General features: G+C 31.1%; 1 protein-coding gene across 1 annotated transcript in view; it reads right to left on the reverse strand.

Moving 5' to 3' along the window:
- The window catches only part of LOC100165486, a 261,915-nt gene that overhangs the window by 24,818 nt on the left and 214,439 nt on the right, over window positions 1-22,658 (reverse strand). Inside the window, exons 7-8 of the mRNA XM_029486931.1 lie at window positions 6,870-7,040; window positions 1,402-1,532 (exon numbers count right to left, since the gene is read on the reverse strand). Of these exons, the coding sequence (XP_029342791.1) occupies window positions 1,402-1,532; window positions 6,870-7,040 (302 nt within the window). The remainder of the gene's footprint in view (window positions 1-1,401; window positions 1,533-6,869; window positions 7,041-22,658) is intronic.

A 22,658-nucleotide genomic window follows, 5' to 3' on the forward strand; every position in this document is an offset into this window, starting at 1 on the left:
TCAACAACAAATGCATATTAAATTATTATAATATTGTCATATTATGGACTATATGGGCCATAGAGGTATGACGGTGTAACGATGTACCTGCTGGGTAAATGGACTAAAAATAGACAACTTGAATTTGTGTTGTAAAAATTGTTGTTTTCTTTTTGTTATAAGATTTTGTGAAATTATAACGTGCCCCCCCCCCCCCCCTAACCAAGGCTCTGGAGCCGCCCCTGACCTTAGGTAGTAAGTATCTATATACTTAGTGGCTGTATGTTTTTTCAAGGACTTAGGAATTATTTGATTTTTATCCTATGTAAAAAGTAAATATGGTCAATGCGCAATAATATATTTAATAGTACCAAAAGCATAATGTATGATGACAAATGGTACTTTCCAGTACCAGGACATTTTTCAAAAAAAAAATGGAATTATTTTTATTTTTAAAATTTTGAATCCACAACCTCGATAGTTACTAATGATTCATTTTTACCCATTTAAAATATCTACCATATGCCGACTATCTTGACAAATGATGATGTGTAAACATTTCAAAGTATACCTATATTTTTTTAGCATTAATTAATTCAAATTGGTCGTGTAAATTTATATGTACCTAACTAACAAACCTATAATAGTCATGATTTTTAAAAGTACCTACCTACTTCAAAAATATCCAAAATGACCTCTGAAAAGTACAAGCAATATATTTGTATTTAATTTGTATAACAATATGTTAGTTAAAATAATTATTAGGTAGATACGAGTGAAGGGATAAACATTTTTTTAATCATTATTATACAGTTTTTACTTCTACTTGAAAGCCTTAGTTAGATAGTATAATATATTCGCGATTTTTTTTTAGCAATGCACAACTGAGTATTTACTGCACACTGTTTATATAATAATAATGTTTTACAACACATTATTGCCGAACCCAGATGTTATATTATTATATTATTACTTTTAAGTTATATTTTTCTTTACTCTTGATAATTTATTTTATTATAATTAACGTGTTTGACCGTATTTCATAAATTTGTTTCATAGATCTAAGTATTATGAGTCAGACCGTGGCCACTACAGACTGTGATCGACACCCCCGACCCCTCCAATCCATCGCCACACAACATCCGGTAGTTGCGCCACTGGAGTCGTGATATATGATGATAAAATGCCACGGCACTTCGGGATTTCTCCTTTTGGAGTTATCGACAATCTCCGCGGTACGATCGTATTTAAAATACGATTACATTAGTAATTATTATTGTAATAAATCATATTATAAATATTAATATTATCATACAGTTATTATACTGATCGCGATTTAATAATATATTATATTTTTAAAGTTCGCGGTGTAGTAAATTTAATATTATATTAAACAGTAGCACTGCGGATCGGTTCATTCACCTTTACGTCTCTGGTCGGTATATGGCTGCTGTGTATTTTCACTTCTTTGAACATGCGGAACCCGTTGAACTCGAACACCAAATCCAACTTATTGCCGATTGAATCGTTTGACCAGCCGACCCATCTCTTGCCTAAAATAAGAAATATAAATATTCAATCGCAGAAAAATATCAACAAAATTATACACGTCATGTTATTATTATAATGGTCTAGAAAATATTTTGTGGGACGATCTTTAAACGTATTTAAAGGTCCGTAAGAAATATGGCAAAGGGACAAGGAAAGAAAAAAATATAATATTATAAACGTTTTATCTTTTGTACATTTTTTTTCTTCATGACCACAACTAAAATAACGAAGGCTTACCACACAAAAGCCGTACTTATACAAATTTGAATGGTCGAACGGACGTACATAATTTACCAAGACCGAAATAATAATAATACTGTGGCTTTGTGTTAACCGGTAGTGGTCTGGGTCAGCACCGGCCGGTGTCTCTAGTTCCCGGATAGTGACCATCCGGGTTTTTAGTGACAAATCATCATCACATATACACGTGTTATAATTGTGCACTCCCCCAAAGTAATAAAACCGACTAAAATAATCCAGGCCCATGGCCTCAGATATTGAAACCTTAACTTAATTTTAAAAAAAAAATAATAATAATAATACTATATTACTACATAATATTATTATATTATTATGTAGACGTGTAATCGGAACTAGAATATTTCAAATTTATTTAAAGAAAAGATTGGAAAAAATGTTTTCATATTATAATTTGAAATATCTGTTTTATTTATACACATTTTTTTCATTCAAAAACGTTTACGATGAGATACGTTTTGAATGCGAATTGTGTTTCATTATAAATTGTGCTGTTGGTGTTAGGAACGATTCAAGAGTATTTTTAAATTAGGTTTGATGAATAAAAAAAGCAAACTAACAAATAAAGATAAATTACGAAGTATTATTGTAAGTTAAAACGATTCAATCTTATGATGATCTACAGTTGAATTATAATCTAGTTTAACAATAAAAATAACCTCTCCTTCGTTTCTTAAACGTTGTCAGGAAAATGGTTGTATAAGTACATATTTATACATTTAAACTCATTTTCTGATCAATTTCGTACCTAAATCTCTCACACCAGCATAATTCTATAGTGAGTTCAGTACATCGACTTTTAATATGTGAGAAAACGTGCGTCGGTCAATTTGAAAAAATAATTTTTTTTTTGTTAATAATCAATAGATTAGTTTGTTTCAGGTCGTCCCATGTCTCAGTTTAGTATAGGACAGTTCCTTTATTTCTTTGTATTTGTATGTGTTCATGTCATGGTTTAAGTCATATATATTCCATCCTTGGCATTCCACTTCTGAATTAATATCTCCTTCAATTATTATTGTTAAAAACTTTTATATATTTATATTTTATGTCCTATTGTTTTATATTTTCTGAAAACATCACCATAATTTACGATTTACTTTTATCCAGCATAATACCTCTACGTTGGCTATTCCATGGACATTTACAGCGTTTTCTGACCATTTATCAAATATTTCACATTGGTTTTTTCTACTACTAATTTTCCAGAATTCTGTCGCATCCAAACAATGCTTCACTTCATATTTATATCGTTAAGAATGTCTTCCTTACAGACAGATTGACGCGCAATTAGTATAATGAGTAAATCTTTTATATATTGCAAGGATATTTTCACATTTCATAGAAATTATAATAGTTTTGCTACGGCCATCCTCTGAAATACTTATTTCTATGTATTTTAAATATTCTATTATAACTTTATTTAATAATATATTTGTTATCCACGCTTATTTTAATTAAAAAAAATAAATTATACATATTATTCGGGGGATGGAGTGGCTGAGTGGACTACGGCGTTAGTTCCGACGCGTACCATCGCCGGTTCGAATCTCGACCACGGACGGATTTTTTCTCTGGGCAGGCAACTGTCTAAAGAGGGAGGCCGCTATCCCCCGACCGGGCATGGCAGAAATCTACGGGTGCCCAATTCGAAATTCTGGCAAAACCAAACACATGTGTTTACCAACCTACCTTACAAGCAAACAGCTAATGGCCATAGTTAGCTAATAGCAAAAAAAAAACAAACATATTATTCACTGTTTATGCAATATAATTGACGTGTATTTATAAATATTTAACATTAAAATTATATATTAGATTCCGACAAACATTTTCTGTAACCAATTTATTTAGTTTTTTTTTCTATAAATGCCCATAACATTTTTTTCGTTGAGTCAAAATGCTTGAAAATTTAATACAAAGCTCCTCAAAAATTGTTACAATTTCAGATTAAAAATATTGAAAATACATATGCAAGATTTTTCGATATAGGTAAGCTTTTAAAGTTCAAATTTTAGATAATTGAAAATTTACAAATTATTTGGTTGTTAAAAATATATAAAATGTTCAACTTTTAAAGTTAAGAATTGAAAATTTAAAACAAAGTTATACGTAAGTTGTAGTTAATTTTGTAATTAAAAAATATATATAAACACATTATATTTTTATAGTTATTTTAAGTTAAAATGTTGACGAAATTACATATTAACTAACCGTTCATATATTATTTATTCGTTAAGAATAGCGATTTTAGTTATTTTTTTGTAATTTTTATAATATCATTGAACTTACCGGCTACCGTATTAATAATTAGTAATAACAATATAAATATTATAATATAAAATATCCTAGACTAACAAATTCGCATACAATGATATTATATCATTTAATTCAAATGTAATACTATCCATTACAGTGAACCACTTGTAACCTGCTGTACAGCAGAGAGACATCAACTTGCCAGCTTTTTTTTAATTTCATTTTAGTATTGTGTTTTTTTTTTCTCGTAATTTTCAAATTGTGTAGGATGATATGATTTTTACCTCTTGCATTTCTTAACGTTAAACCATATTTTCGTCAATATTTGGGTACGATATAAGCCGACACATGCCAAACAATTTATTATATTCACTACGCAGTCTTCAAGAGTATAGTAATACAACAATATACGTTATACCTACACTATATTATTCTATAGATAAATTAGACGCTATATATGTATGATATTCACACTATGGAATTTTCCATCATAATATAAACACACACACACTCGACACTTTTCGACTCCGTCCAAATGAATAAAGTGACACACGATAGTTGGTTGGATATACACCATTAACATGAGCGAACTCGACAACAGTCTTTAAATCATAATATAGTAAATTACTAACTTAATTACATAAGTAGGTGCTCTAGTAGAGTTGTAAACCGAGTGTGTATTTTTTACGGGAATCTCTTGCAATTTATAGTGCTCAAACCCCCCGATACGGTAAACTGATCCGTATGACCGTATGGAATAAAATTTCTTCGCTGAGGATAACTAATGTCGTGATATTATAAGGTCTCTTCAACTACGACACTGCTGCATATAATTATTATTATTATTATTATTATTATTTTGGATATATTATCACGTAATCGTAAAATGTTTTAGGCGGTATTTGGACACGTCTACTGCAAAGGCGCTAATACGCTATCGCGACGGTACCTACTACCTATTATAATAATATTTTATTTTAATAATACGTCATGATACTGTAGAGCGAGAAGTGTTCTTCTTTTATCTTCCTTCCGTCGGCCAATTATTATTCCGAATTCCAGTGGCCCCGGGACCCCACTAAACTATACGGACCCCGCAGCAATGCTCAAAAAGCCAAAATACCGGGTCGTTTCTCTACGTTGTATCTGCCTGCAATGACACAATTGATATTATATTTATACGTTCGACTGTGGAAAACTTCTCGACAGACGTTTCTTACGAATACAACAACAACAACAACAACAATAATAATAATAATAATAATAATAATAATAATAATAATAATGAGTAGAGTACGCACAAAGCGGCTGTGGAGGCGGCGGCGGGCGTTTGGAAATAATAACGCGGTCGTCGTCGCTGCCGGTTTAGCCTCCGTGTGGTTACTGCAGTCTGCCCGCTGATTTATACCGGGAGTAGGGCTCCAGTGGCGGGCACCGCTTTTGGCCTTTGCGCGTATTCGTGTTTATAATAATATACATATATTATACGTATAACTCGTACATGCAAACTGTCGAAATAATTCGCGACGTTCGTCTCTGCCGAGTTAATAAGATTTAACCGTATCTCGGCTGTGGTGGCGGTGGCGGCGCCGACTGCCGTTTCGGGAGCGATGCTGAACGATAATATTAATTCTAATATTTCAAGTACAACTCTTCCGAACGAAACTATTATATTATTATTATTATTATTATTATGTATATTGCCGCTTCTGTGCGGTGTTGTTTGTGCTGTTATTATTATTATTATTATTATTATTTTGTTTACTTTAACGCCTGCGGGGTTCGAAAAAATCGGGAGTGGTGAAAAAAACGCTGTTGCGACGGACCGAATAGAATATACAATAAATATATATTAAGTTCTCCGCACGAATGTATTATTATTGTTATTTGTTGTATAATAATGGCACGTACACATATTTTATAATATTATCGTGTCCACGCCTCGATGGCTTATACATGATATTATTACGTACATGCCCTGATTTTAATATAACCACGATTTATAACGATTCTCCATAATTCTTCTTTACTTCTACGACTATTATACTATAATAATATTACACAGACACATCGTAAAAATAATATTAAAAGATAAATTTACAGGCGCACGAGTACGAGTATAATATGAAATTTATATAATATTAAATGCATTATTTTATAACGCACTGTCACGGTTGGGTGAGAATTAAGTCAGGTTGCTCTTACATTGTAGAAAACTATATATTTTGAAATTAAAATCAGAAGCTTTATCAAGCTTTATTATTTTTTTTTTTTATAAATATTCGATAATAATATTCAAAGATGTTACCAATTACTTACCTACCAACCCACAAACTACTATGGCTATATATTGAAAATATTATTTATATTTATGATGGAAAAGCATTATCGTCTTATGGATTAATGTGATACAATATCAAGAATATAATATGAATCGTAAAATAGGGTAACTCCGTTCATCCATATATTTTCATCTTTACATTGTTATAATATCAGTTAATTATGTATAAAAGTTATAATTTTCTTTCATTTGATAGTACAATCATTAATGAGCAGATACAATAATTGGGTTATTGATAGATTGTTTTTTATAATAGATTATTATTTTACGCACTTATATAAGCCAAATTATTTTTCTCAAAAGCTAAGATCTGCTCAAAGTAAATTAATTTAGAAATAAAAATTATTTTACGTAGGTACTTCAAAAACATATCGATGCTAACCAAACCATGGACATTGAAATCTTAAGTTGAAAAATATCATTGGTCTTGAATTTAATGAAATACGTGTACTTTTTTGACGTAAATATGAATAATACTCACTGAGAGGCTTATGGAATTGCAAATCGAACTGCAAGAAATCGTCTGCTCCGTACAAGCTGTCCGTCAGCATTCCCAGACCGCCTGTCATGAGTGACCGTGCCAGGTCTCCGTCGTAGCTGACGTCTTCGAATTCGGTGTCGGCTCTGGGTGCAACATAGTTAACTACGCTCTCTGAAAAAAAAAACTTGATTAATAAAATGTACGTTTCAATAGCTAAAAAATATACATTTTTTTTGTTTGTGTATATATTTAAAAAAAAAACACTAATTAGGTGTGTAGGTAACAAGCGGACATTTTTCAGAGTCCAGAGGTGTATTTATATATATATTATATAAGGGGAGAGAGTATTTTACAATCATTTAATCCTATACTAATGTTATATAACCATGTATACCTATAATATGTATATGTATATATTATACAACAAATGCCTTTCAAATATTTTAACTATTTACAAGTTTATAAAAATCATTGAAAAAAAAACATAATATTATTGTGTTGTTATAAAATATAAATGCTATTACTATAAGCATTTTGAAGCTTATTCATCTTGGAGATTTTCCGACTAGGGTTTGTCGAGAGATGCACACAAATAATGTTAACCATTCCAATAATATTATTCAAATAAAATAAAGCTTAAATTGTACTCTACAGAATTATTTACTAAAAAGTATATACTTGTATTAGTGAGAATAGTTACTCATAATATTCATAATATTATGTTTACTTTAATATACAGACACAAAATCAATATTATACAACTTTTACAAACTGTTAATAGGATTTATGTCTTGTGGGGCGGTTGTTAAGGAGTTGACGGGTAATTCCCCCCCTCTCCAACCACCAACATTGGCACTAGGTATGGATAATAAGCATTTGTCAGTGATGTGTATTAGCTACTTTTAGCTTTCTGAACGAAAGAAATAAAATAAATATTTGGTTGCTTTGAGCTTACAGCCACGTGTATATATATCATATATATTTATATGAATATTATATAAACGCCCGTGAAAGCAGTACACTGCGTATTATAGGCGGCAGCAAAGTTTTGGTCATAATGGAGTGTCAGCGCGGTAGCGAAAGTTCGGCGCGTTTATAATAGACACGCCAGTTTCTGATCCTCTCCGCAGCCGTCTCTTGGTGCACAAGGGCCACGGCCAAACGACGGGGGCGGGCTTTTCGTATTGCGAAACATAAGCCCCGGACTTCCGGTCGGTAAACATTAAGCAAAACAAACTTCTGCAGCACCGACTGGTTTAGCATTTGTAAATGGCACGTTTCAATGGAGTGTCTGATACATATATATATTATACATCACACAGACACACACACATATAAATACACGTTATACGCGTCGGCGACGAGGAGAAGTCGACGAGTTAATGCACCGACACGGGTAGTAAGTGTTGGCACATCTTAAGCCCACCGGATGCCGCGCGGACGTTTCCGGTAAGATTATAGGTCGACATGCGGATATATATGTATACCAATATTATGCTATCGTGATTCATGTGTAGATCACCGTAATAATAATAATAATAAATTCATCGATGGTCTGCCATTACGATGCATCTATGCGCGTACCTGTTGTGTCACCGAGACGTACCTACTTGATCCTTCAAGTCTCCTGACTAAGAAAAAAAAATCTACGATGACGAAGTTTTTGTACGCACGTCGTAAATTTTTGGGAACAATTTATTATTATCTGTAGGTCTTTTCCGGGACGAAGGAATGAATTCCATCATAATGATATTATATACAAGGTGCAATTCTCATCGTGTAACGACATTTTTAAAAATATTTTTATTTGTATGGTGTGAAAATTATAGTCATCAATATTAGCATTTATAATTTGAAAATTTGTTCCAGTGATAGTTACTTAAATACATTTTAAGATTCAATTTAATTTGAATTTCGATTCAATGTACTATTATACACTATCACCGTGTTCCGTGTAAGCCGACATTTTTAACTACTTGGTTAAGTTTGTTGTTTTAATGACTAGGTATAGTTAAATCGTCTTTCCTATGTATAATTGTATATTTTAATAATCCCGTGGATAACAAGGAAACTCTAAGCACGGAACAAATCACGGTCTTCATGGAACACGCTGATAGTTCAATACAATATAATATAGTACCTTTAGATAGAACAAAATTTATAAAAATAGATCATCTGCTTAACAATATATATAAAAAAAAATTCTCATGAACCATCATGTACATGATATTATATTATAATCCGTATTAAATATTAATATTATATCGCCCTGCGAGAGGCAACGCGATTTTCGAAAAACTCAGTACCTACACTTTAGGTCTGTAAAATCGATCGCATGACCGTGTAAAAGGCGATCGTGTTGGAAGCACTTCGTGGCCCGGATTGTTGTCGACGAAATTATCTGCACACCACAGCTGTTTACTTGGATCTATGTCGAGAATGTATCTCGCATACATTGTAGGTATTGTTATTATTATTAAATTATTAATTGTTTTAAGCTGGCACGGCAGTATCCGCAGCTTACGTCTGCGTTTCCTTCCACGGAGTCCGTTACGATGTTATGTCTAAACGTGGTATTATTTAGCGAGTGTTTAACGCAAGTAAATATTCGATTAATTTAATGGTCGTGAGCGGAAAACGGTCAGACGATTTTCTAAACGCAAAACAGCGCCGGAAGACGGGAACAGTCGGTTGTAAGACACGATCGAAACCCGACGTAAATCAAGCAAAGAAAAAAACCAATCCATTAAACCTAGACGGTGTTCTTACGATAATCAGTTTTCAAAAATTATTGATAACTTTTAGATATTAATTTATTATTACATAAGAATGAGCATATTGTTCATGGAATCGCGTGGTGATGTCGTTATTTTAGATTCTGAGTGGAACGATGAATGTATTGATTTTACAATGATGTGTGTTTTTTTTTTTATTTATTTTTTTTGTGTCTGTGTACACGATAAGTAGTCGAAATAATGCTACGATTTTCAACTTCAGTATCTTGTTCGATCAGAAAGTGAATATCGTTGGTGCATTGGGGAGGTCAAAATTTTAATTTCCCAGTAGTTTTCAAAAGGGCCGGGAAAAACAAAAGAAAAATTAAGGAAAAACGGGAATTTTTACGCAAAATCTGTTTTCGAGAAAATCGATTTTGGTTTTTGGTGTAACTTTAAAACAAATGACCGTAGATACATGAAATTTTCAATGGTTGTTTATATTTCCATTTTCTACACACGATAACATTTTCAAAATATTTTGATTTATTTTTAACTGTTTAGAGACATTTTCATTTTCCATTTTTTTTTAGTTTTTTTTCTAAAAATATCTATAAAATTTTATTTGTTGGATAAAAAAGCTTGAAAATTTAATAGAAGGCTCCTAGTATATTGTTTCAAAGGCAGATGAAAAATATTAAAAATCGTTAGTCACAGTTTTTTTTAAGCATTTAAAGTTCAAAAAATGACAAAATATGGAAAAATCACGAAAATTTGCAAATTATTTCGAGTTAGAAATTCATAAAAATTTCTCTTTTTAAATCTAAGATATGAAAATGTAATACAAGATTTCTTATAAGATTTTCTACATTTATCAAAAAAAAAATGTCTATAAGAAAGCCAAATTAAATTTTTATGATCGTTTGAAATTCAAATTTTTACAACATTGGATATTCACTCGATTTCTCATGTAGCGATTTCCTTATTTTGTTGTAATTCAAAAACGAATAACTGTAGATACATGAAAATTTTACTGAATGTTTATATTAGCATTTCCTATACACCATACAATTTTGAAAATATTTTGACTCTTTTTGAGCTGTTTACGGACATTTTAAGATTTCAATTTTTTTAGTTTTTTTTCTATAAATGTCAATCAAGTTTTATCTGTTGGGCCAAAAAGTGTAAAAATGTAATACAAAGCTCCTGATATATTGTTACAATATCATAAAATACATAGGCACAATTTTTTTTTATAAGCTTTTAAAGATCGAATTTTGACAAAATTTATCAAATTTTAATTTGAAAAATTATTTTGTAGTTAAAAATTTATAAAATGTTCAACTTTTGTATCAAAGAATTGAAAATTTAAAACAAGATTCCACGTAAGTAATTAATTCTGTTACCAAAAAATCTAAAAATACATTTACACCGTTTATTTGTATAGTCATTTTAAGTACAAATTTGGACGAAATTACATATTAAAAACCTAGAATAACTATTTTAGTTATTTTGTTGTGATTGTATAATATTATTCTTGGGTAGACTTGAAACTTCTAAAGTATACTATTACATATCTATGATAGTATCACGGTTTGTTGTTGATGTATAACGCGTTATAAGTACTTAATAGATATTATGATATGATTAATTTGGAATTTATTATAGGTAGGTACCTATTATAGGTCAATTGTTTTTAAATACTATAGACTATAATATAATATTATGTCTTATACCTAGACTGACATACCGTCTCCACTCAGAATCGTTTTTCTTACACAATGATATTATATCATTGAATTCAAATTTAATACCATACATTATACAGTGAACCACTTGTAACCTACTGTACAGCAGAGCGAAATCCACTAACCCACCTTTTTTGTATAACAATGAGATATTTTGTTTTTATATATTCTATTAATTATAAAAATAATTTATTTATAAAATTACAAGATAATATTTTATTTTTATTGTTAACTACGATTTGTAAAAAATATGACTAAACTAATAACTATAAGTAAAGAGTACCTAATAATAAAAAAAATTTAAATTAAAAAATTAAAAAATGGCCTTAAAGAACTTTTTTATCGGTGCTTTAATTAGTCGTAAATAACAATATTCTCATTACCACAAAGCCCTGAAGTAAATACGTATGGGATATATTTATATTACTTGTTATTTATAAGAATTAATAAAAATATAAAATAAATTATAGAATTCAAATTCGGAAAATACTTAATACATTATATATGAGCTAAATAAAAATATTAGTACAGCAACAATAAAGAAATTTATATTAAAGAAAATGTTGTGAATATTAACTGGTACGTCATACTGTTTACTATAAATAAATTTAAAATATATATATCTAAAATTTAAATAACTAAACACAAAAAATATCCATTAGTATACATTATAATATTTTGATACGATTATAAATTTAAAAATACATTTCTACTGGAAGTGACTAATAATGAAAATTTAAGTCTGGTAGCCATACAAAATCAAAATAATTCATAGTGAATCGAGAAATATGCTGGTTTTAAAATAATTTGTGGTGTACGGAATTCTTAAATTCGCTTAACTTTTTTTGGTCTGGAAATAAAAGTTTGATAACGGCATCTATTTATGTTGAAAATTGTTAAGTCTTTGAAGTAGTACCCTTTTGAATTTCTCAGTAGTTTTCGATTAAAACAAGATATTAAAAACTGCAAATTAAATAACTACATCATAACGAGCGTAGTTCTTGACCATTTTTTGGTAATCTGATATCCATCCGGGCAAATATAAAATGTTTTATCTAAAATTCTAAACAAATGCCTTTGAAATATGTAATAGCTAGCTAAAAAAAAATACTGTTCAGGGAATACATGAAAATTCTTCGGATTATTTGAAAGCGGATTAATCGGTGCATATTACTTTTGTATCACCAACATTCGTTAGTTTCACTACGACGTGCATGCAATATCGTAAATACTTTTTGACGCAATTAATTAATAATAGTATACAATATAATTATCATTGGGATCGTACACATTTTATGGGTGTAAGCCATACTGTCAAGGAATGTTCGATTATTTGACGACAACAATTGTGATTATAATGATATTATACTATAAAAATATTTCCTAAAAGTACTTTAGTGGTAAATTCAGTAGGTATTGCGAAGTGGTTATAGAATTTCGACATCGGTGCGACCCTGCACTGATCGCTCTCTGCAGTGTCCAAAGACGTTTCACATCACGCGGAGTGTCTTGGAATCGCCACAGTGCCACATCGTCATAATCATTGTCATCGCTGCCGCCAACGACAAACTTAAGGTGTCACCCGTACAATTATTGTCCGCGAAGACCCTACCAAATTAATCAACTTCAAAGTTCGGTGTGCGGCGAACAGTGATGCGCCTGCGTACGCATAGGCACCTGGGCGTTAAGTATTGCTACCGAACTTCTCCTCACGTTCAACGACCGTGTATAAGTCTTCGCGCATTAGCTCCAACAATCCCCTCGAAATGCCCCCCTCCACTACACTGTACACACGTTTCGCGAATTTCTCACAAAACTATTCGCTATCTCTCTATCCCTCTCTCTCTTTCTGTCGAGCTTAATATAATAATATTATATATAACTTCAAGCGTTTGCGTGTGCCGTGCGTGTGAGAAGTTCGTACACGAAACATGTATGTTTATTTATCAAGTACAGTACAAGTTTAGTGTACACAGTTTAGCACTGTCCCAGCTGCTGATTGATTGATACTTCATTTTCTGAGAATGCAGGCCACTTCTGGACAAGATTTTTTGGAACGTCGTTGCTCTCAGCAGCCTAAGAATTAACGAAGAAAAATGCCTCTTATCCTTAAAATGTGCATCGCAGAACTAACTATGATGATATTTGGATGCTTTGCTCGTCGTCTTATGCATAGCCACTATTATACTATACAGTATTACTACTTAAATATTATTTACTTTGTGAAATTTTAAAGTATTTTATAGAATATCACTGCGATAAATATTAAGAATAGTGACCCGTGTTAAGTTTATAAGTTCTGCGTACGTTGACATATATATAAATAAAAATAAAATTATTATTTTTTATAAATATTATTAAACACCCAATGATAATAATATCCTAAGGAAAAACCAGAAAAGTATTGTTACAAAAATAATTAAATTATAAATATATAAAGCATCACAGAACAATAATTATAAACAGAATATAGGTTTACTCTTGGTTAAAAAAATATATTATAATATGATGAGAGTATTTAAAGTGAATCATAATTAACTACATTGTTTGAGTCGAGCGTCAAAATTACAAGAATATTAAAAAATCTTAGTAATGAGAAATCTTAAAAATCATTTAATGACATGTATACCTCTTTTATTAAATATTGTCAGCCGATAATAAAGGAAACTAAAATTACATTTCTCAAAAGAAATAATAGTGTGTATTGTCTCTGCTTGTGTACAAAAAAAGTGTTTCATATTTTCTTTGTATTTATCGTAAATAATTAAAAAATGAAAATTCTTAATGAAATGCCTTATCCTTTGTTCGCCATTTTATTTCTTAGCAGAACAAGTAAATTCACAAAGGTACTCTGTTGTATTATTAACTAATCCCTACAAAAAAAAAAAAAAAATAGACTATATATAGTAGACAGTTTTTGACTTTTTATTTGAATTCATTTTTATTGTCCCCGAGAAATATAAAATAACTTTTTAGTAAATTTGAATAAACTCAGTGAGTATTTTGGTCTTTAATTTTTACACGCCCAGTAAATAAATTTGAAGCACTATTCGATATTCAAACAGCAGGATACCTTGAATGTTAGAAAAGGATTCTTTACAATACTATGTGCAATAGTAAGTACATTATATATTTAACCTTTTTCCCTCAAACATCCTATATTCAGTTAACGTTCGGTACTTATTATTACCACGTATATAATCTGATGTTCAAGTACGTTCGAAACTTAGATGTTTGTTCGAGAGACCAAATACCTCTGATTCATTATTCACAACAATTGATTAGTTCTAAAGCAGCTTATTTTGGTTCAAGAACTGTCTACCGCCGGTTGCAGGTGTTACGGTTCAGATTATAGTTATAAAAGTTTTAACATTAACGGACATCTAGACACACAGTGTTTCTGATTAATTATGTACAAGTTCTGGAGATAATAGTTAATTCAAATCAATTTTCACTTTGCTAAAGTACATACTTGGAAATTATTACGTACCTAACATAATATAATATTATATATTTATTACGACGAACCTTTACCTTCAGATAGGTATAGCTTCACGTTTCCGTTTGATAAAACATAATTTCAACGATGACGGCAAAAAAATTTTCAAATAATAATGTAAAGAGATCATTAAAATTGTTTACTACGAGTATATGCGCTGCAGGGGAGTGGATTGCCTACTTGTAATATAAGCAAAATTTAAAGGTCGACAGCGTCAGTCTATAATATTATATGTATAGTGATGTGACAACGAGTCTAACACTGAGTGCCTATGTTTAACGTAATATTCTACGTCTATCCGGTGTAAATATTGAAACTTAGACGTGGTTATTATAAAGTATACGAGTTGGATTTAATAATTATGTTTGAGTTTTGCAGGGTACGTGTTTTCTACGAGTAAAAATTACTTTTTGTCTAGTCACCTCGTATAATAATAAACGAAATCATTAAACGAAAATCGACAGCTGCTGCAGTTAGAAGGTTGAGGTATAATAATATGTGTATTATATTATAATGTTATAATATTATTATATTATACGGCGTGCATTCGAGACACTCTGAAAAAGAGCATAGAGTTTTAACGGCGCCGTCGGAGCAGTGACGTTAAAACTGGAAAGAGTAAAAAAATTGCTCAAACTTTACAGATTTAACACTCGAATATTATAAGATTCAGCCCGAGGGATAGTATACAACACACGCACGTAGATTAGGTAGGTACCTACACGCTCGACGCCATGCAACCGAGTAGATGCACACTAGCACAAACTAACGCACACTTGTTAGTTGTCCGTGTGTAGAAGTGCTCGTTTATTCTCCACAACCAACCCTTATAACTACCACTCGAAACTACCAATTAATAATAATTATCCTTTGGCTTTAGCTGCGATATCTTCGTTAGGAATGTGTAAAAAGTTATGAGCGGAGTGTTACGAGATATTTGAGATGATCACTTAATTTGTGAATATTGTTGAATTATGTGTTGAGGCCGATCTTGGCCCCAAACTCAAAATTACTTATACTATGATCAACCGTCATAAATAATATCATCAATATAATAGCAAATCGTTATATATATATATCATATATACTCTCTTTTTTTTTTTGTAACATTGCCGAGGTTTGTAAAATGAATATATCCTTCACTGCTGTCCATACACGAGTAATAAATATGTGTTCCAACGAAGATTTTTTTTTTCATCTGATTCATTTAAAGGAACGAAATACGAATTAATCCATAAAACAAATCTCTATACAACTCATAAAAGGTCAATATTATTGTATTATACCTAATATTCAAACAATTATAATAATATGGAAATAATAATCTATTAAGTGATACAACGTTCAATTTCATGGAGACTGACTTAGGTAGATCCAATGACCCTCGAATCTCGATGCACGCTTTCAATGCAACTTTTCCTTTGGTCCCATATATTGTTACACAAGTAATTTATCTGCAGGCATTTCGTAAGACGTATAAAATTATTTTAATCAAAGGATTTTCAATAATACAATTATTACGGTAACACGGCGTCCTAAATAGGCAATTTAGGTACACCATTTACGATAGGCCATAGAAAATAATAATAATATTATAATACCATTATTAGACGACCATCGTTTTTATAAAATCTCATTTCACAGTAAAGTTTTCGATCGAAACTTTTTACAATTAATACATGCGTGTGCATATTTGCGACGGGAAACAGTTTTCGTGCAAAGGACACGTCACGTTGTCTATGCATAATATATATTTTATTACAATGGTCAGATGAATTCCGACCAGGACAATAAAATATAATAATGAAAATATTATAATATAATAAACAATAATAATGTTACACAATCGTAAAAGTACACCTGCCCAGCAGTGAGTCCAATCAATATTTATGAATTCAATAATATGATAATAACTTATTATAATTTTATCAGTTATATTATTACGACGATGTGCGACATCACCGCCCCGGGCACACACACGCGTGTATCATAACATAGAGCGAAACCATAACGTGTACGTGTGTTGGCAGGACTACCACGGTATAATATAATAATAATATGTATGGTATTGTGCTCAGAGATAGGAGGGTCCGCGGGGTCCGTGTGTCGGTCTGGACCCGTGTCGCGGTCAAAAGTCTCGCGAGCGTCGTAAATTCGGTTGGATGTATACAGCTCGGGACTCGGTCGCTTTCGGCACGTGTTTTTCGATCGTCGCACAATGGCCCTCTGGGGTAGCTACGACGGCTTATGCGGTGGCTTCAGCGGGGGGGGGGGGGATGACGCGATTGGACGCGTTCACTATAGTATTATGGCCGGAGGGTAAGTACACGTGGTATGATATTTCCGAACGATGGCCCGTGGACCGTATTGTATGCATAATATTTTATAATAATATTATAGCTTACGCGTAGGTAACGTAATAATATAATTTCCCGATCCGTATCCGAAGTCCACGAACGCACGGTGCAAAAAAAAAACGACAGTACTCACCCCGCTTGCACCTATAATTGTATATAGTATAATATAGGTTCTATAATACGAATACACTAAACTGCGAACGAGAGGATAATATGATGTGCAGTGGCGCTATACAGTCCCTCTTCCACAGATCGTATAATTCTTCATTACCCTTTTCGGCGTCCACCAACCCCCCAAGTACCGTGCCGACATACGCAAATATTATTTAGATATACTATATCACGCGTATGTGTGTGTGTGTGTGTGTGTGTGTGTGTATGTGTGTGTGTGTGTGTATGAAGGGTATACAACGCGTTAAAACTCGACCGGTGGTGCTGAAATTATCCCCACCGGCCGTGTTTACATGACCAAGCTTTTAGCCACCGCCGTACGTCATCAATACCAACGACCAGCGAAGGATTACATAATACATTTATATAATAATAATAATAATAATAATAATAATGCCATAGTACTATCATGACGATGGTAGTATAATATATGTACATGGTGCTCGGTAATGAAATAGTTACGACGGTATTCGAGAGTTTGCACCGATATTAAACTATTATTATTATTACACTATTGTAGGTACACCCGTGATAATGATGTCATGTACATAATAATATCTAGAGACAGTAGTTATATACATTATAACAAGGCGAACAATGTATTAACGACAGAGTAATACATATATTTATATATTGCATATATTATTAGCTGCTCTAGTTTCATCCGGAAGAAAATACTGAAATATATTACTAAACAAAAATGTTAGCAGATTCTTTCTTTTAAATTTCAGAATTTGTCAGTTAATTAGAAACATATTATAAAAAAGGTTTAAAATATTAAAAAAATCTTGTTTTGAAATTTAATAACAACAAATTAAAATAGATAAGTGATACCAAAAGAAGTGTGAGCAATTATTTAAACGTTGTCAGATTATCGTAACTATTTTGTCTCTACTTCATAACTTATAACCTATATAATAAATAATAATATAATGCATATTATATTATTATGATTATAGTTAATCACTCTTTCGATTTGTATGCATACAAGTATAACTACTTTTTGAGAATTTTCGAGGTGGTTACATTAATAAGTACTATATTTTAATTATATCTCAAAAAAAAAAATTGAATATCGTTTATATACATATTATTATATATTTTATACAGTATGTACAAATATCTGATAATATAAAAAAAAACATTAAAATTATATTTAAATATATTATAATATGCTCGACATAATATCATTAAGAAATAGGGATAAATTATTTTTTTTTAGAATTCACTTGTATCTTAATACCTATCGTGAAATAAAAAATAAAATATAATACAGAAAATGGTAGAGTTACGAGTGTCTACAAATTATACTTAAATTATAAATAACTTTTTGAAATACGAACAGGTACATTAATAATATTAATAAAATAATTATTGGGTCTAGTGATAAAAATAAAAGTTATAAAGCAAATCAGAAGTTAACTTGATGCAGTTAAAAATCACATTTTAGACAAAATTACAAAAACTTAGGACTTTCCGTTGAACTTTACACATTGTAATCAACTATATCCAGCCAACTATAGGAGATGTCAAGTAACTAAGTAGAGACCTTAAACAATTTCACTAAAGGTCTTAGTAAAAACCACTTATTTTCAGGAACTGAAATCAAAAACTGACAACTTCGTACACTAAATATCCTACAAAGCAAACACATCATATCGCATTAAATCTACTCAACTGTAAAATCAAATACAAATCATATATGCAAACCTATTCCCGATCAACCTCCAGAGGTTTCCACTTCAGATACACAAGAATCAATAAACTCGAAATCCTCTAATCTTTTTCCCAGCGTAAGAATGTAGTGTAAGACCACCAATTAACAAAATGTTCACTCATAACCACGAATAACCACAACTCTCATCTAGTCCTCTAAACGAATTCCTGGTAATCCACACAGGTGAACTAAAAAAGAACTGCGGCACCAGATCCATTTCTCTCACTTTATAATAAAATGAACATCTCTGGGATATCACCAATGGTTGACTTCATCTTATCTCTTACAATACATTTATAATACATAATATTATATTGAATATTCAATGTATATATTGTACTCATCATATTTATAACTTGTAAAACCTTTGACTTCAGTTACTAATAACTTAATTACTAAAATTAGATATTACACTATAAAACATGCTTTAAGCCTAATTTATGTAATAATTCCATCTAGTTGTATTCTTAGACCCGTACCTGAACTTACCGGTGCAGACGCACTCGTACACGATATAGTATATTAATTGTGTTTACGCCCTAAATTTTGATTATATTCGGTGACCTTTGTGGCTTTGTACTGCAGGATTCAAATCGTACAGTTGGTTAAATATTTGTACGCGAGCGCTCATTAAACGTGAGAAGTATGCGCTGCAAACTTTACACCGAACAACTGTTATTGTAAATTCGAATCAAACGTTTGTGTATATATATTTTCTACCCGGGATGAAACTTAAATTAATAGTTAAATACGCGTTTTGATATTACGTTTTCGAGAACGTTTAGTGGTGAAACGGTTGTTATATATGGGGTATGTTGAACGGAATAAGAATACAGTTAAATATCTCGAATTTAAGTCTTTCACATCATTAAGGTTATTTGGAGTTATGGTACCTTTTTATAACGGAGCAAATTTAAATTAGAGATAACTCTAAAATATAATAGGCAGTTATAAAATACGTCATATTCTGTTATTGTTTTAACTTTTATTTTCGCATGAAATATAAAATATATCAGATAAACGCAATGATTGTAATTTTGCGTCATATTTTTTTTGAAATTAAATAAGATTGAAAAATTAAATTTTGGTTTTTTAGTTAATTAACAAAGAATTCATTAAAGAGGTAAACCATACAAATAAATAGGTTAGCTGGGTATTGTTCTCATATAGAACGTTATTAATAATTCAATAGGTACTGTGAAACCATAGTGACCATTAGGTATATGAAATATACAAAGTGAAAATAAACCCAACGTTTCCGATGAATATTAAAAATACGACACAATGTACCATTATAATATCACACGTTATTCTTATACAATCTAATACAAGCGATGGAACTTCATTGGCTAATGCGTTTTGAATACAAAATATAATCGGATTTTATATCACGATTACTTTTATATAAGAGGTATCGTGATACTATTTCGTTGAATCTATCGTTTAATGAATAAAGTGCGTTTAAACGACCGCCATGAAAATGTTTTATAAATAAATCACTATAGTCCATATAAAAAACATCAACCGATTGCTATACAAACTGCAGCAATATATAATTATTACGGACTACCATATGGCTGACGATGGTGTAAATAATAATATATAATGTTGTACGAAGATACTCTACCATGGGTACTCTGCAGGCGTGTTATTCGATGTACTACTGCAGCGGTATCGAACCATCATTGAATAATTGATCGTTTTCCCTATCAAAACTATTGGGTTTATATCGTATGTTTACGACCGCGCGTATATAAAAACGGTTAGTTTCCGTTAAGTTTATGGACGGGCAATCCGCTAACAAGAACTAACTTCTCGGAACGGACGTCGAAAAGTAATGTGACCAGTGAAAGTTTAGTGAATACGTGACTCTGGCCTTTGATAATCCGTTTTAGATAAATATATTATTATGTGGCATACAACATATAGAATATATTATACACATAGCGTTCATGGCGCCGCCCAGATCGCAAACAATTATTATTGACAGTAATTCAGTTTTCAGTGCTACTCCGCGTGCAGATGTTGTAATATATTATTTATTATTATGGTATATAATGTCCTATGTGGGGTGATGTGGAGTGTGGACACGTGCTCTATATAATAATATTGCGATTTGCGAACACCGTTGACGAGATTAGTCGACGTAAAATCATCGGCTCAGAATCCAAAAAAAATACATTTAAAAATATCAAATTGTTTAGGAGAGCTGCAGTTTTGAACTTTAAACCAGAATAATATTTTATTCTTTTGTAAAGAATAATAATGATGTTAAATGATTTTCAAATAAAAAAATTAACAGAGTTGTTTTGAGTTAAGTCTTGATATTTATTTTTTTTTGTTCTAAGCAAAACTTAACGTAAAAAGTACGATAAAGTAAAACATTTCAGTAAAGAACCAAAAAAGTTCTACGGATAGAACCTTTTGGTTGTTAATATTTGTTTTTCACTTGGTTAGAACTTTTTGTTCTAAATTAAATATATGTTTTTACTTTTATGTATCCAAACTAATAAATAATGTGGTATTGTCTTTTCTTTTAAATAGCTACTTATTTTACAATATATGAATTGTAAGTCAAATAAAGTGTTTTTGATTGTATGTAGTAAATACAATAATAAGCCAACATTCATCTACCCTGCCAACATAGGATGTAAGAAAGTAAATCAAAACCACGATGTGACGATTGTGACGGGATGGTATCTAAAAAAAATATATTTCTATTATTATTATTTTGTTGATAAAAGTACAATAATAATTAGAAATATCGTACCGTCATATAATTATTATGTTTAGCTGTTACAATATATATGAGATAATACTTTTTGGTAATACCTAACTACTTTATTTTTTCATGTTGGTAGTACCGAGTTGATTTAAAAGTAAAGTTTAGAACCAAAAGTTTAGTCACTGTATTGAATAGCAAATTTGTAAATTGTAATTATTGATTTTAGCATCGATTATTAACAACCGCCAGAATAACTCCTACCGATGCGAAAAAGTTACTAAAATATTATTTATACTTTTGTATACACCTACCACGTACCGAGGACCTGACGTTAAAATATATGATATTATAATATTATCGTGACAATGGGATAAATGTGAATTATGTCCGGTTGCTGGGGGGGAGGGAGGGGGGGAGGTCTTTGACGGGAGCGATTTGATGAGTTAATAATGTATACGACGTGACTGCGGGGGACAGATGCGCATTATATAATAACAATAAATGTTTCGATACGAGAATAATATTACGAGCACTGGCGATACGCATGTGTGTGTGGGTGTGCGGATACATGCGAGACGTTTTCCGTCAGAATATTACAATAATAGCTATGATGACGGCGATGACGATGATAATAATAATAATAATAATAATAATATAATACGATACTAGTCGGTGGCGGATATATAATGTACAGCCACACAGTCACATACGTGACTTTGGACGCCGATAACCGCTTTAGCCGGTAACGTATATTATAATATAGTATGTGCGTCTAATGATACACACACACACACGTACGATTCGTATTATATAAATGTACATTTATACGTATAAACGTGTTAAACGTACATGTATTGT

The sequence above is a fragment of the Acyrthosiphon pisum genome, chromosome A1, assembly GCF_005508785.2.
Source record: "Acyrthosiphon pisum isolate AL4f chromosome A1, pea_aphid_22Mar2018_4r6ur, whole genome shotgun sequence".
NCBI classification, from domain to species: domain Eukaryota; kingdom Metazoa; phylum Arthropoda; class Insecta; order Hemiptera; family Aphididae; genus Acyrthosiphon; species Acyrthosiphon pisum.